Source organism: Drosophila biarmipes, unplaced genomic scaffold (assembly GCF_025231255.1).
Source record: "Drosophila biarmipes strain raj3 unplaced genomic scaffold, RU_DBia_V1.1 ptg000019l, whole genome shotgun sequence".
NCBI lineage: Eukaryota > Metazoa > Arthropoda > Insecta > Diptera > Drosophilidae > Drosophila > Drosophila biarmipes.
Window position 1 is genome coordinate 2,275,763 of NW_026114537.1, and position 16,716 is coordinate 2,292,478.

Sequence of the window (16,716 nt, forward strand, 5' to 3'; positions counted from 1 at the left end):
GAACTGGAGTAAAATTAAACAGTTCTGTGGAATACACAGATCAACTTTTGCTACAGCTTCTTCAAAACACTGGTCATCTCAATCCAACAACTTTTCGCCAGCTTTCTTAGAGCCAGAACACAATCACCACAGACAAAACAACAACGAACCACCTAAAAAACAGCTGACTTCATGGAATAAGACATTGACTACCTTGAATTCTGTGTGGTTAGAGGCAGTGTGTGGTTTTAAACAGTCTAAAATGAAATACTCCTGGAAACGACAAGATACAATCTTACAATTAAATATACAATCTTACAGTAAACGGCAAAACCAAAAAATTAGAACAATTAACTTCTTCAACTCAATTCTAAAATCATTTATACCTCAAGCCTTTAAAATAAGTACAAAAGTCCCAATCCACAAACCTGGCAAGGATAAAACAATTATGGAACCAACCACTTCACAACGGAATACCGCAGGGATTCTGTGATCCTCTTTCTTATTGCATTTAACAGCCTAGCAGACATAATAAGCAAACACAAGAATATTACTTTACTGCTTTTGCAGACGATTATAACATTATAGTTGACCCTACAACCCTACAGTAAACTTAAATAATCTATTCGAGTACATCAGTAATTGGTGCCATTTTTCCGGAGCGTCTTTGTCTCTATCTAAATGCAGAAAGCACAACTGTGTCTGCCAAATTTCTACAGTAACAAACTTCATACGCACACTACCGGAACTAACAATGCTAGGCCTATCATTTGACACTAAAAATAATTGGAAACCCCACATAAATAAATTAGCAAAATCCCTAACAAACTCAATTAATATAATAAAATGCCTTTCAAATGATAAATATGACTGCCAGCCACTGACCTTAGTCCAAATAGTAAGAGGTTTATGTTTATTGAAAATAGACTACGGCCTACCATTCTATGGGCTATTTTCAAAATCGCAAATCAAACCTATCCAAACCCTTCTCAACATTGCAATCCGTCCAGCACTAGGAGCTTTCTGCTCAACTCCCGTCTTTGATCTATACTTAGAATTTATCATGCCCCCTTTGGACATAAGAACAAACCACCTGAAAGTCAAATTTTCTAATACAATATCAATAATAAATAAAATTACAAAAAAGAAAACTCTGAAATACAGAAACTCAGTCCTACACAAAACTAGTATATCATGTGGAAACCTATATCTCCCTATAGGACCAACCAAAATATTACCAAAATGTTAGCGCCCTTGGCACTTACATTCAGATGTTATAGACACACATCTTAAGAAAATATTAACGAAAGAATTTCAGGACATAAACTCCAACTTTATATAAAGGGACGCATCACAAAACCAAGTCACAATGGCTTATGCCATAGCCACTGAGAATATTGTTCTTAAAAGAGCTATCCTTCCAAGCTACACATCAGTTTATACTGTAGAAATTATTGCAATACTGGAGGCCATCGTGATACGCCGTACTACCAAAGGGAAAATCTGCATCTGCTCGGACTCTCTTTCCGCAATTCATTCGATTGAAAACATAGACAATTCAGCTTATTTTCCTAAGAAAATTCGTGGTAAAATAAATAAGGCCTAACCCAAAATAAAAATCATGTGGGTTCCGAGCCATGTTGGAATAAGTGTTCACGAATTTGCTGACGAAGCCGCAAAAAACGAAACTATCGCACCTCTGATCACCACACATAATATTAACCGGTCTGACATAAACAGAAAAAAAACATTTTTATAGCACCTCTCTCAACCTTTTCCAATACTTCTCTAGTTGGTACCAATTAATTAACGGCAACCATCTGAATATCAGGGATTACACAACAGCTAGAGAAGTAACCAAACTAACAAGAAAAGACCATGTCCGAATAATAAGATTACGCTTAGGCCACACCAGACTTACCCGTGAGTTTAGACTTCTGCAATAATTTCTCAATGTCAATAGAACATAGCCTTAACGAATGCACTGAATTTAATAACAACCGAACCCATATCCCAAATAGAACTCTTACTCCACTACTTTCTAATTCTACGACCACCACCTTTCTTCAACTTCTCGATTTCCTTAACAATTCCATAATTAAGATAGTTTTTTAAGACAACTGAAGTTTACTTAATCAATTAAGAAGCGAATAATTAGTAATTAAGAAATGAAAATCAAACTGTAACTGTAACTTTAAGCCAGCCTAAAGCCATAATAGCTATGTCTGCGTATACCTGTTGCTTTAGTTTTAACTATAAGCAAGCAGTTTGTAAATAAATAAATAAATATTATTTGTTTCACATTATTTTCCCACCAATTTTCCGATCGTACCTATTAAAGCTATATTATATAGTCGCCCGATTTTGAAAAAATTTAATTTGAAATTCAGAATGAATTGAAAAATGTTATTTCCAAGCTTAGAAGGTTATATGTTAAAAAACACAAAAGGTATAATATTTTTATATTTTGCAGACTAGTTTTCTGATCGTTTCTATGGCAGCTAAAGGATATAGTCGTCCGATTTTGATAAAATTTAAATCGAAATTCAAAGCCAATTGAAAAATGTTATTTCCAAGCGTAGTAGCTTATATGTTAAAAAACACCAGAGATATCTTCCTTTTTTTCCGATATGGAAGCTATAAGATATAGTAGTCCGATCCTACTGGTAGAATAACTCCCCACAAATCCCAGCAGCAGCAAAAACAGATGGTCAGCCGCTTACTAGATGCGCGGTGAATTCTCGTAGTAACGGTAAGCGGTTGGAGAGGAAGAGAGTTTGAAGACCAAGGTTGGAGAAAAAAAGTGTTTGGAGACCGGGGCTAGTGGAATAGGGTGTTTGGAGACCAAGGTTGGCGGAAAGGAGAGTTTGGTGGCCAAGGTTGGAGAATAAGAGTGTTTGGAGACCAAGAATGGAGAATAAGACAGTTTGGAGACCAAGATGCGGAGAATGAAAGAGTGAAGTCTCGACGGGCGGAGCGAGACTTCCGTGAGCAAAAGGAAATATCGGAAATCCACCGTGAACTTTGGACCGAAAGGGAAAAACCCACATCTTAAGAGCGGAGCGGCACACAGGAGTGCCACATGCAGCACGGAAACCGACAGGACGGCAGCAATAGGGTGAAGTTCCATAAGAAGGAGAAGGAATCCGTAACAAGTCGAGTCTTCGGAAACAGCGAAGCCTGTCTAAACCCAATGTATTACTTTGCGTATCCCGCCGTAGGCCCAGTTCGACAAGTGGAAACTTAGTAGGTCTTGGCGCGATCAACCAGAGAACGGTGACGCTACCATAAGCAACTAGTACGCTTAACTGAGCTCTAGAAGAAGCTGAAAACTCCAAAAATGTTAGGCGCTTGTTCAAAACATTCTTTGTGAAGGGCTCACCCAAATCTGAGCACTCCAATCGAAAGAGCCACTCCGCTAGGAAATTCATCAGGTACCTTTTACGTCTCCGAAACGTCGTCCAGCCGAACTCTGCCACTGGTTCGTTATCCTACTACAAATCAAATCTGAAACTATTTCCCTAACAACATTGTTTCAGCCAAAAAGATCGCGAAAGTCATTAGGGAACTGAAATTAAAAAAGGCGAGGAACCCTAGACAGCTTACAAATATTCTCGACTTATGCGATTATTAAAGGTATAGCCCAAAAAATTATTATTATTACTGAATAAAAACCAACGTTTTTTCTGTTCCTTTTAGAAATGGTTTTTAGTAAATTTACATATACAAACTACAACGGATCTGGATTTAAACAAAGTTATTCAGCTGCATTTCCTACATGCCAGATACCGTGTCTACAAAAGGCAAAAGCGCTTATAAAAAAAAAAGCCAAATAATTTAAATAAGAAAATCAAAATATTATTTTTAGATTTTCCAATTGGGAAAGGTATCACCTAAAAGTATAATCTAAAGGTATCATCTTAAGTCACTGCGACGACACTTCTCGGAGTCCCTTCGGCGAAACTCCCAGAAGTTACTTCTGCGACACTTCCAGAAGTCACTTCGGCGATATCGCATTCCGAAGTGTCGCCGAAGTGACTCCGAGAAGTGCCGCCGAAAAGGCACATTTCTTACCGACGGGAGTGACTTCCGCGATCCAAATGCGATATCGCGGACAATAGTTTTCATCTTCTAGAAGTCACTTAGAAGTGTCTTCCGCGATAGAAAATGCTTGCAGGGATTTTGCGACAAACTGGCAATTTAAATAAATTTTCATTTTTAAAAGTCTCCCAAAATCGTGTATTGCGTGTTATCTTTGATCGAAGCATCCAGGTAAAAAAATTAGATGCTATACAATTTGTAATGCCTTTATTTAGTTGTTAAATTTAACTGAAGCGTACCGAATGTAAAAATTGTACCTATTTAAAAGATCAAGCTCTTGTATGTCACCAAATTTTAAGCTCGTTAGGAGGTGATTTTGTTTGCTATGAGTATTACAGCAGTGAATAGAATTCAAATTTTATAATTGACTTTTAATAGAAGAACGAGGTAAGTTGTCGTGATACATACAGCTTTCTGTATGTGGGTATTGATAATAATAACAAAATCTCTTTTAAATACAAAAATACAAGGAAGAAAGCTATAGTCGAGTGCCCCGACTATCAGATACCCGTTAATCACCTTAAGGAAGCAAAAGAATAATGAATATATAAGCAGAGAAGAGATATTTTAGTGCGCCCCTACCAGCTATTTCACTAGATTTTAAGTGGGCGGCAGACAGATTTAAGCGTTTTGGCCATTTGTGGGCGTTAGAGTGGGCGTGGCACCTTTTTTTGGTGGTCGATAGGTATTGATGAGACAAAAGTAAAAGTATGGTTTTATCATAAAAACTATAGGCGCTACAGATTTTGTTTTGGATTGAAGGCGTTAGAGTGGGCGTGCACCCCGCTGAAACAAACTTGCGGTGCATAGGAACCCCAGGAATCTGCATGCCAAGTATGAATATTCTAGTTCATACGGACGGACGGACAGACGGACATGGCTAGATCGACTCGGCTAGTGATCCTGATCAAGAACATATATACTTTTGGTTACATACTTTCCGACAATTCTAGTATAGCCTTTTACTCTACGAGTAACGGGTATAATTACTTGCGGTAAATGGTTTTTAGTCTTATGGTTGTTTGTGGGAGTAAGAGTGGGCGTGGCGAGCTCATACGGACAGCAGAGGGACAGACGTACATTTATGGCTGGGTCGACCCTGCTTGTGATCGTGATCGATAATATATCGATATATATGGGGTCGGAGACGCTCCCTTCCGCCTTTCCGCCGCTTTCCGACCACTCCTTTTTACTTTACGAGAAACGGGTGTAAAAATGTAGTTGTTATCGAAGAAACATCAATTTTTTATGTTTTTGAGTATTAAATTACTTTTTATGGCACTCCGAAAATTAAAAATGTATCCTGCACTTATGTAGGCATTAAGATATTAAAATATACCAAAATGTAGTATATTGGCTGGGAACTCTCATTCGATAATAATAACATACTGAACCCTTTTACTTAATTCAAGCAAAATGAAGAACTAGTTACGTTTATATTAATTATATTTACATTTATGATTTTTTATTATGTTAAACAATAAGGTAATTTAAATATATTTATATTAAGCTTAAGTTCGTAACGATGCGCAACAATTAATAGCTGTGAGCAGGGTCGTATCACAGCTGACAATGTTAGTTATTTTCTACCATTAAGTCAGCAATCTACGATTACACAGAACACACCACAAAATAAAAAAATTATATTTTTAAAAATAGTAAATTAGGAAAGCTATTAAAAAGTATGCTTTATATTGAAGAAAATATCAGAAAAGATAGTTGGCAACATTGTTGAATTGAACAGCTTTACAACGATGACGGATAAACAATGTTTTTAATAAAACCAGTTGGCTTCGAATTCGAAAGTGCATCAGCATCGCACATTGACCTTTACTGCTCGAGACGCGCATTTGAGAACTCAGCACGTTCAGCTTTAGGACATATCGTCGATGGAGTGATCGCAAAATCGGAGTGCCTTAACCCACCTTGTCGTCGGAACCCCACAATTAGCCCTAGCGAACATGTAACCTACACTACTTCGGCAAGACTCTGCAGAGCTCTGCATCCTAAATCTCATATCGTAAAGGGGCGCATATCGGCTGCGTCTCGAACCTCAGATTCGTCACAGGTGTGCATCATTGGTACATCCCAATCTACAATCTAGTAGAAAGAGGGCCTGAACAGCGATCCGCATTTTACATTGCCTTCGTAAATACAAGGAACCTTTTTCGCTATCACTTTAACACACACATATCGTGATATCACTTCCCTTCAGTTCCGAAAAAAATGTTTCACTTGAGATTCACCTTGTGAATTACGAGTGACATGTCAGCGTGCACAAGCAAAGAATAAGTGACACTCTATGTAATCTATTGCATGGGATCTCCGCTTTTTCACTTGTTCCTTAAACTCATTTTCTTGCCACCTGCAAGTGACAGGTCCCAAGTAAAATCATTTCGTATATTCTGAATATTTCAAAAGATATTTCACCGATCAAAATATTACCTACCTTATACCTTATAGTTTTCAAAAAATATAATTTATATTAATAAATCAAATCCTGTCTCAGCGCACAATTTAAACAGCCTGCTTCACTCTCTCTCGATCTCTTTTCATTGCTCAATAAGAATGCACCAGGTCTTTTACTTCTTCTTTTGGTTTCTTTCTGAACATAAAGTCTCCACGAGCGCCGAGGGTAGGCAGATTATAAGACACAGGAAGAAAATGAAATATCCGAAGATCTGCTTTTCTTTGTTGCACGATCGCTATGAAACTAGTTGGCTTGCTTCGGCAGATAATTTGGTTGATCAATGCACTACGCGAGTGCAGTGCTGTTTTCAATATAGGCCACGATTAATGCTAAGCTACAAACTTAACCTGATAATGTCCCAAGTGCTCGAAAATCTGCCATTTGGCCGTGTCAAAGTCAGTCGACCCTTTAGAATAAGCAGAGTCGATTTGTTTGGTCCCATCCGATTGTTGCTGGGAGTTCGTGGCAGGGCAGCTCTAAAAATTATTCCACAAAAGCAGCTCACTTAGAACTGTAACCCTCTTTTTCACAGCATATTTGATAAGCGGTGTGGTCCCTTTCAGGTAGGAGCAACACTCACAGCTTATTCCTCAAAATCCGTATTTTCCCATCCGGACTTTTCACACTTTAATCGCTGATCGCTCTTATCAGCCATTAAACAAAGTTTTTGGAGAGACTTTATATCAAAGGACTGCAAAGTGTCAAAGAGAACATTTGTCATTATCAAGTTACATGAATCTCGTGGAAGTTCTGACGCACTCAAAGTGCCCTATGATACACTCAAAAGTGGCCGCAGGTACCTTGTTGCTAACTTCAGTGATATTAAAAAAAAATTATTTCATTTTTTTATCAGACCATTTTTTGACATCTGTATGTTAGAGCAGTCAGAATTTTATTAAATTCCCTATAATTTAAGATAATACGTCAAAAAGCCCCATTTTTCCAACAGTGTACGTTTGGCAGTTGTACCGATCGGTCGTGTCTTTCTCCCAAATCAAACTTAACAGCGATTCAAGCTCAATTGACAAAACAAACAGCAACAAACACAACTGTGAGTAGATTTATGATCAGTTATTACAACCGCTTATACTGCACCTGTCTCAACGGAGCACAATATAAGTTCTTCGAACGTGCGGGAGCTTCCAGACATTTGGACATCACCTACCAGTAAATTCCTAGTAATAAGCAGAATTAATTATAAAGAAACCTAATCCCACGAACCCTAGCAAGTGTATCACCATTCTCCATAAAAAAGATAATCGACTTAACATGCGGAGAAGAAGTAGTGAGCTGCAATAAACTCGCGACGGAAACCTTCTAGTTCAAACAAAAGACCACCAACAAGTAGAGAAAATTATGAAAATAAAATAAGGAGTAAAATAATAAATATGAAACAGCAACAACGGCATGCCAACATTAAAAAAAGAATTTCAGGACATAAAATCAAAATAGACCAATTTTATATACACGGCCGGATCACAAAACCAAGCAATAACCACTGAGAACATTATTCTACTTTCTAATCCTACGACCACCAACTTTCTTCAACTTTTCGATTTCCTTAAAAATTCCAAATTATCAAACCTCTTATAATTAAGATAGTTATTTAAGACAACTGAAGTGTACTTAATAAATAAAGAAGCGAATAATTAGTAATTAAGAAATTAAAACCAAACTATAACTTTGAGCAAGCCTAAAGCCTTAGTAGCTATGTCTGCGTATTTCGGTTGCTTTAGTTAACTTTAAGCAAGCAGTATGTAAATAAATAAATAAAAATTATTTCCAAGCGTAGGGGTTATATGTTAAAAAACACCAAAGTTATTTTTATATTTTTTTTATTTTTCTTTTAGAAGTATCGCCGAAGTCATTCCTGGAAATTTCGCCGAAGACACTTCAAAAAGATTCGCCGAAGTGACCTTCCAAAGTATCGCCGAAGTGAATTCACGAAGTGTCGCTGAAGTGACTCCGAGAAGTGCCGCCGAAGTGGCATTCTTCACAGCAATATTGCTGACGATAGTTTTCATCTTCTAGAAGTCACTTAGAAGTGTCTTCCGCGATAGGAAATGCTGGCAGGCATTTTGGCACAAACTGGCAATTTAAATAAATTTTTATTTTGGGAAATCTCCCAAAATCGTGTTTTACGGGCTATCTTTGAACGAAGCATCCAATTAAAAAAAATTAGGTGTTTTTTTATTCATATATTCTACAATTTGTACTTTCGGCGCGAAGCATTTTAAAATGCCCTTATTTGGTTGTTTAATTTTACTGAAGCGTACCGAGTGTAAAAATTGTACTTATTTAAAAGATCAATCTCTTGTATGTCACCAGATTTTAGGCTCGTTAGGTGTTTTTGTTTGCTATGAGTATTAAAGCAATGAATAGAATTCACATTTTATAATTGAATTTTAAAAGAAGAACGAAAGAAGTTGTCGTGATACATACAGCTTTCTGTACGTGGTGTGAAACTTCAATTTCCTTTGCAAACTATTGATCATATTTGGCTCTAACATTTAAAAATACCTCCGATTTAAATTATTTTTAACATGTAGGTTATTATTGATAATAACAACTAAATCTCTTTTAAATTCAAAAAAACCAGGAAGAAGGCTATAGTAGAGTGCCTCGACTATCAGATACCCGTTACTCAGCTTAAGGAAGCAAAAGGATTATGAAGATATATAAGCAGAAAAGAGATATTTTTATTTTACCGGCAATTTTAGTAGGTTTTTAGTTGGCGGCAGACAGATTTAAGTGTTTTGGCCGATAGGCATTGATGAGACAAATACATTTTAGTTAAAAGTTTGTTTCTATCATAAAAACTATAGGCGCTACAGATTTTCGCGGATTGTAGGCGTTAGAGTGGGAAGCCCAGGAATCTGCATGTCAAGTATATATATTCTAGCTCTTATAGTTTTCGAGATCTCAGCGGTCATATGGACGGATGGCCAGACGGACGGACGGACAGACGGACATGGCTAGATCGAATCGGCTAATGATCCTGATCAAGAATATATGTACTTTATGGAGTCGGAAACGCTTCCTTCTACCTGTTACATACTTTCCGACGTATCTAGTATAGCCTTTTACTCTACGAGTAACGGGTATAATTACATGCGCTAAATGGTTTCTAGTATTATGGTTGTTTGTGGGCGGTAGAGTGGACGTGGCGAGATCTTAGCGTTCATACGGACAGCAAAGGGACAGGCGTACATATATGGCTGGATTCTGATCGATAATATATCGATATATATGGGGTCGGAGACGCCTTCTTTCGACTTTCCGCCGCTTTCCGACCAATCCCTTTTATTTTACGAGTGACGGGTGTAAAAATGTAGTTGTAATCCAAGAAACATCAATTGTTTATGTTTTTGACAATCATTTAAATGGGTAGTATTAAATTACTTTTTATGGCACTCCTAAAATTAAGAATTTATCCTACACTTATGTAGGCAATAAGATATTGAAATATATCACTGCTCTTAAATATACTACATTTTGGTTGGAAACTATCTTTCGATAATAATAACATACTGAACCCTTTTTCTTAAATTAAGCAAAATGAAGTACCAGTTACGTTTATATTAATTATATTTACATTTTTGTTTTCTTAATATGCCAAAATACCCTATTTTTTTTTAAATATTTTTATATTAATCTTAAGTTTGTAACGATGCGCAACAATTAATAGCTGTGAGCAGGGTCGTAGCACAGCTGACAACGCTAGTTATTGACTACTGTTTAGAGGAGGCATTAATTTATGCTACCTGTTTTGCGAATGTTTAATGAGGGAGTATTATGCGGTGTCGGAATGGTGTTTGAAGAAAAGCTCAGAATGTGGTTCGATTTCAAATGCATTTATTGCTGTAGCGAGAGCGAACGAACTGCTTCGTACCAGCGATCAAAAGCGAATAAAAAAGATGAGAGTGCGCAGATCCGAGAGATTAGCGAGCGCAGTCGCTTATCTCGTCCTATCCTATTCTTCTCACACATGCAAAATAGATAATTAGGAAGCTTTTGCTTACAGTGTTGTTGTCAGTGACGCTGACCAAAAGGAAAACAATAAATGGTTTTAAAATGATTTTAAAATTGATTTCTGCGGGTGCTCCCGACATGCTCCCCCCGTTGGAAAAGTCATGCTTCCAAGTGGAGTGGTTTCTAAGGGCAGTACCGCAAGCTTCCTCATTGCCCGCTTGCATAGTCCAGAGTCGGTTCGGATGACTGCAACTCGTTCGACGCCATCCTCTCCGGAGACGGTGCTCTCGACCTTCCGAAGCGCCACCGCAAAGGGGGTATTTTTGTCCTCCCTGATGAGGACCATGCTGCCTGCCTGTACGTTGCTTACCGGAAGGCGCCATTTGGTCCGCTCCTGCAGCAGCGAAAGGGAGTCGGCACTCCATTTGCGTCAGAAGGTTTGCTGCATTTGGCATACGCGCTGCCACCGGCTCAAGCGATCGATGTTCAGATGGGTGACCTCAGGCCCATCCATTGCGGTGAATGTAGATCCAATGAGAAAGTGTGCAGGCGTAAGAAAACTAATGTAAACTGGGTTTTCTGAAATGGGACAGAGCGGCCGTGAGCATGCCGAACCTCAACTAGCTCGTTTTTGGCTCCCAAAAAGTTCGTTGCGTTGTCTGACCAAATCGCTTCAGGGCTGTTATGAACGATTGCGTTTAAAGGTCTTCGACAACTTCCAAGTGTGTAGTGTTTGCTGACGAAGCAAACGAATATGGCTGTGTAGCACTTCGTAGGGGGCCTGTTTCTGACCTCTGACGTCGAATAAAAGGGGCCACAAAAGTCCACTCCAGAGATGACGAATGCGGAGCCATGATGTGTTCGACTAGCTTGGGCTTTAATCTAAGACATTGAATGCACTTGTTGATGACAGCAGAAACCGTTTTTCGCCCTCCAATGGGCCAGAATCTCTGTCGTAAAGCGGCTAACAAGTCCTGTGTTCCTGCATGAAGGAACTTGCGATGAAAATGATCAATGATAGCTGAGGTTATATGATGAGACTTATGAAGAATCATAGGGTGCTTGGCATCGAAATCCAGCTGCGAATTATGAAGGCGTCCGCCGACGCGCATTAGACCTCCTGCATCTATAAATGGGTTTAAGGATAGAAGTTTACTCTTCGGCGACAGCTTTATCTTCAAGGTTAGTGCCTTGTGATCTTCGGCGAAATGCACGCGCTGAATCCCTTTAATGAGTAGATGAGTACCACCTTTGATTTCCTCGACTGTAAGCTCTCCTTTGTGCCGTACTCGATCCTTGCTGACCCTTTGAAGGAACCGATATATATATTCGAAGACTCTCTGCATTCTCCCAAACGAATTTCCAAACTTGCAACTGTGTGAGATGTCCATTTCCTGCGACAGCACCAATGCGCTGCGTCGACGCTCAGGAAGTTCCTTGACAGGGGGCGCGTCATCGGGCCATGTAGAAGAATCAGTGAGTAAGAACTGCGGTCCTTCACTCCAAAGTTTTGATCCCACCAGCTCAATAGAGGTACATCCACAAGATGAGATATCCGCCGGATTCTGCCGGGACGGTATGTGCCTCCAAGTCATTCCCTTAGTTCTCTTCTGTATCTGTGAAATCCTGTTCGAAACGAAAATGTTAAAATCCGAAATGGTGTTTGAAATGGTTTTTATAGAGTCTGCGCAATTGTCTATTTCCCAAAATCCCTTTAGTATCTCAGAGTTCGACTCCGACTCTGAATGAGTGCTGGGCTCTTGAGATAAGGAAACTAAAGATGAGCGAACGGTAGATCCTACCGTTACACACCCTGAGTCGATCCAGCCAAGTCTGGTTTTCTGCAGAGTGGGTAAATTGCTGATCGAATTTGTCCAATATAAAGCAGCTCGAAAAATATGCTTGCTCCAAGAAGCAAGTCGATGCGTTGACTTTTGCAGAATTTTATTTTATTTTCCATTCAGACGCGTTAAGATCGAAATGCGGGTGGTAATCGGTGATTGACTGGGTGACAGCAGCTGAGAGCAAATGTGCTATACTTTGCGTTGCTCGACTGCGCGAAAATATAAACCAATTTATCCGAAGCGAGCGAGGATTCACCGATTCCTGATATGGAGATGAGTGAACAATGGACCTTGAGCTGAAGCTGATTGGCGAAACGAAAGGGGACAAAATTGATTTGAGAAGCCGAATCGAGCAGGGCCCTGCAAGGCACGAACACCCCAGATCGATTTTTCACGTAGACAAGGCTACAGAGACGTGAGATGATCCTTGCAGAAGTATTTCTTGAACAGGCTGGGCCAGGGTTGTAACGGGATTTGCTTCCAAATGAAAAAGACTATGATGCCTCCGGTGGCAGTGTCTACAGTTGCCCGACTTGCATTGCTGTAGGCTGTGTCCTTTTCGTAGGCAGTTGAGACGAAGACTTAGCCGATTTGACTCTCTATACCGCTGATTGGGGTTCAATCCTGAAATATTGTGGGCATTTTATCAAATAATGTTCCCTAGACAGAGTACATGTACGGGACAGCTGCCGAAGCTCAACTAGCTCTTTTTTGGCTCTCACGAAATTCGTTGCGTTGTCTGATCAAATCGCTTTAGGGCTGCTATGAACGATTGCGTTGAAAGGTCTTCGACAACCTCCAAGTGTGTAGTGTTTGCTGACGAAGCAAACGAATATGGCTGTGTAGCACTTCGTAGGGGGCCTGTTTCTGACCTCTGACTTCGAATAAAAGGGGCCACAAAAGTCCACTCCAGAGATGACGAATGGGCGATTCGGCTGCACTCGGTCCTCCGGAAGCGGCGCCATGATGTGTTCGACTAGCTTGGGCTTTAATCTAAAACATTGAATGCACTTGTTGATGACAGCAGAAACCAGCTACGAATTATGAAGGCGTCCGCCGACGCGCATTAGACCTCCTGCATCTATAAATGGGCTTAAGGATAGAAGTTTACTCCTTGGCGACAGCTTCATCTTCACGGATAGTGCCTTGTGATCTTCGGCGAAATGCACGCGCTGAATCCCTTTAATGAGTAGATGAGTACCACCTTTGATTTCCTCAACTGTAAGCTCTCCTTTATGCCGTACTCGACCCTTGCTGACCCTTTGAAGGAACCGATATATATATTCGAAGACTCTCTGCATTCTCCCAAACGAATTTCCAAACTTGCAACTGTGTGAGATGTCCATTTCCTGCGACAGCACCAATGCGCTGCGTCGACGCTCAGGAAGTTCCTTGACAGGGGGCGCGTCATCGGGCCATGTAGAAGAATCAGTGAGTAAGAACTGCGGTCCTTCACTCCAAAGTTTTGATCCCACCAGCTCAATAGGGGTACATCCACAAGATGAGATATCCGCCGGATTCTGCCGGGACGGTATATGCCTCCAAGTCATTCCCTTAGTTCTCTTCTGTATCTGTGAAATCCTGTTCGAAACGAAAATGTTAAAATCCGAAATGGTGTTTGAAATGGTTTTTATAGAGTCTGCGCAATTGTCTATTTCCCAAAATCCCTTTAGTATCTCAGAGTTCGACTCCGACTCTGAATGAGTGCTGGGCTCTTGAGATAAGGAAACTAAAGATGAGCGAACGGTAGATCCTACCGTTAGACACCCTGAGTCGATCCAGCCAAGTCTGGTTTTCTGCAGAGTGGGTATATTGCTGATCGAATTTGTCCAATACAAAGCAGCTCGAAAAATATGCTTGCTCCAAGAAGCAAGTCGATGCGTTGACTTTTGCAGAATTTTATTTTATTTTCCATTCAGACGCGTTAAGATCGAAATGCGGGTGGTAATCGGTGATTGACTGGGTGACAGCAGCTGAGAGCAAATGTGCTATACTTTGCGTTGCTCGACTGCGCGAAAATATAAACCAATTTATCCGAAGCGAGCGAGGATTCACCGATTCTTGATATGGAGATGAGTGAACAATGGACCTTGAGCTAAAGCTGATTGGCGAAACGAAAGGGGACAAAATTGATTTGAGAAGCCGAATCGAGCAGGGCCCTGCAAGGCACGAACACCCCAGATCGATTTTTCACGTAGACCATGGCGGTAGCAAGCAACACGTATTTGGCTCTAGTCGGCGATGAAGATAAAGACGGTGTTTTGGACAAGGCTACAGAGACGTGAAATGATCCTTGCAGAAGTATTTCTGCAACAGGCTGGGCCAGGGTTGCAAGACTATGATGCCTCCGGTGGCAGTGTCTACAGTTGCCCGACTTGCATTGCTGTAGGCTGTGTCCTTTTCGTAGGCAGTTGAGACAAAAATTTAGCTTTTTTGACTCTCTATACCGCTGATTGGGGTTCAAACCTGAAAAATTGTGGGCATTTTATCAAATAATGTTCACTGACAGAGTACATGATGGCATAGCTGATGATGAAGCAATGAGGGTTCTACGACAAAATTTGCTAGTTACCTGTTTGCTAGGTGCTTGGTTTACCATAGCGTATTCCAAATTTTCCATCATGCGGCATCTAAGGTCCGAACGATAAGAATTTATCGCAATTTGGCTGCTCCTTGAAAGGCAACCCTTCTTCCCACCTCTCCTGGGTCTGAATGTCCAGGTTTGAAACGATGAGACGGATTCGAAGAGGCTACAGTAGCCAGGGCGTGCAAATGAGAATTTGCCTTGTCGCTTAACTGCCGCAGATCCCTTCTCCACCCCTGGTAGCTTAAATAAAGACCGGACATGTGCTTGAAAGTGCAATAATTTATTATCAAATCTCGACGTTAACAATTCCAAAGCCCTGTCGTAATTATTTTCCGTGGGCTCCAGAGACCGAATTGCGTCCAGTGCTATGCCGTCCAAACATGTATGAAGATGCCGGCCTCCCACAGGCTACCAAAGTGCGGGGAACGAGGTGGGATGAAATTCCACCGGGTCTCCATTGACGTAAGGGAATTCCATAGCTCAATGTTTTGAGGATCGCTCAGAAACAGCTGCCGAAGCTCAACTAGCTCGTTTTTGGCTCCCACGAAGTTCGTTGCGTTGTCTGACCAAATCGCTTTAGGGCTGCTATGAACGATTGCGTTGAAAGGTCTTCGACAACCTCCAAGTGTGTAGTGTTTGCTGACGAAGCAAACGAATATGGCTGTGTAGCTCTTCGTAGGGGGCCTGTTTCTGACCTCTGACTTCGAATAAAAGGGGCCACAAAAGTCCACTCCAGAGATGACGAATGGGCGATTCGGCTGCACTCGGTCCTCCGGAAGCGGCGCCATGATGTGTTCGACTAGCTTGGGCTTTAATCTAAAACATTGAATGCACTTGTTGATGACAGCAGAAACCGTTTTTCGCCCTCCAATGGGCCAGAATCTCTGTCGTAAAGCGGCTAACAAGCCCTGTGTTCCTGCATGAAGGAACTTGCAATGAAAATGATCAATGATGGCTGAGGTTATATGATGAGACTTATGAAGAATCATAGGGTGCTTGGCATCGAAATCCAGCTGCGAATTATGAAGGCGTCCGCCGACGCGCATTAGACCTCCTGCATCTATAAATGGGTTTAAGGATAGAAGTTTACTCCTCGGTGACAGCTTCATCTTCAAGGTTAGTGCCTTGTGATCTTGGCCGAAATGCACGCGCTGAATCCCTTTAATGAGTAGATGAGTACCACCTTTGATTTCCTCGACTGTAAGCTCTCCTTTGTGCCGTACTCGATCCTTGCTGACCCTTTGAAGGAACCGATATATATATTCGAAGACTCTCTGCATTCTCCCAAACGAATTTCCAAACTTGCAACTGTGTGAGATGTCCATTTCCTGCGACAGCACCAATGCGCTGCGTCGACGCTCAGGAAGTTCCTTGACAGGGGGCGCGTCATCGGGCCATGTAGAAGAATCAGTGAGTAAGAAGTGCGGTCCTTCACTCCAAAGTTTTGATCCCACCAGCTCAATATGGGTACATTTACAAGATGAGATATCCGCCGGATTCTGCCGGGACGGTATATGCCTCCAAGTCATTCCCTTAGTTCTCTTCTGTATCTGTGAAATCCTGTTCGAAACGAAAATGTTAAAATCCGAAATGGTGTTTGAAATGGTTTTTATAGAGTCTGCGCAATTGTCTATTTCCCAAAATCTCTTTAGTATCTCAGAGATCGACTTCGACTCTGAATGAGTGCTGGGCTCTTGAGATAAGGAAACTAACGATGAGCGAACGGTAGATCCTACCGTTAGATACCCTGGTCGATCCAGCCA

At 40.8% G+C, this 16,716-nt stretch overlaps 1 protein-coding gene across 1 annotated transcript; it reads right to left on the reverse strand.

Annotated features, from left to right (window-relative positions):
* Positions 1 to 15,318: 15,318 nt before the first annotated feature.
* LOC122818510 (uncharacterized) lies at positions 15,319 to 16,482 on the reverse strand. Its single transcript, XM_044092659.1, has one exon. The coding sequence runs from the start codon at positions 16,480 to 16,482 to the stop codon at positions 15,319 to 15,321; it is 1,164 nt and encodes a 387-aa protein (XP_043948594.1).
* Positions 16,483 to 16,716: the final 234 nt, after the last annotated feature.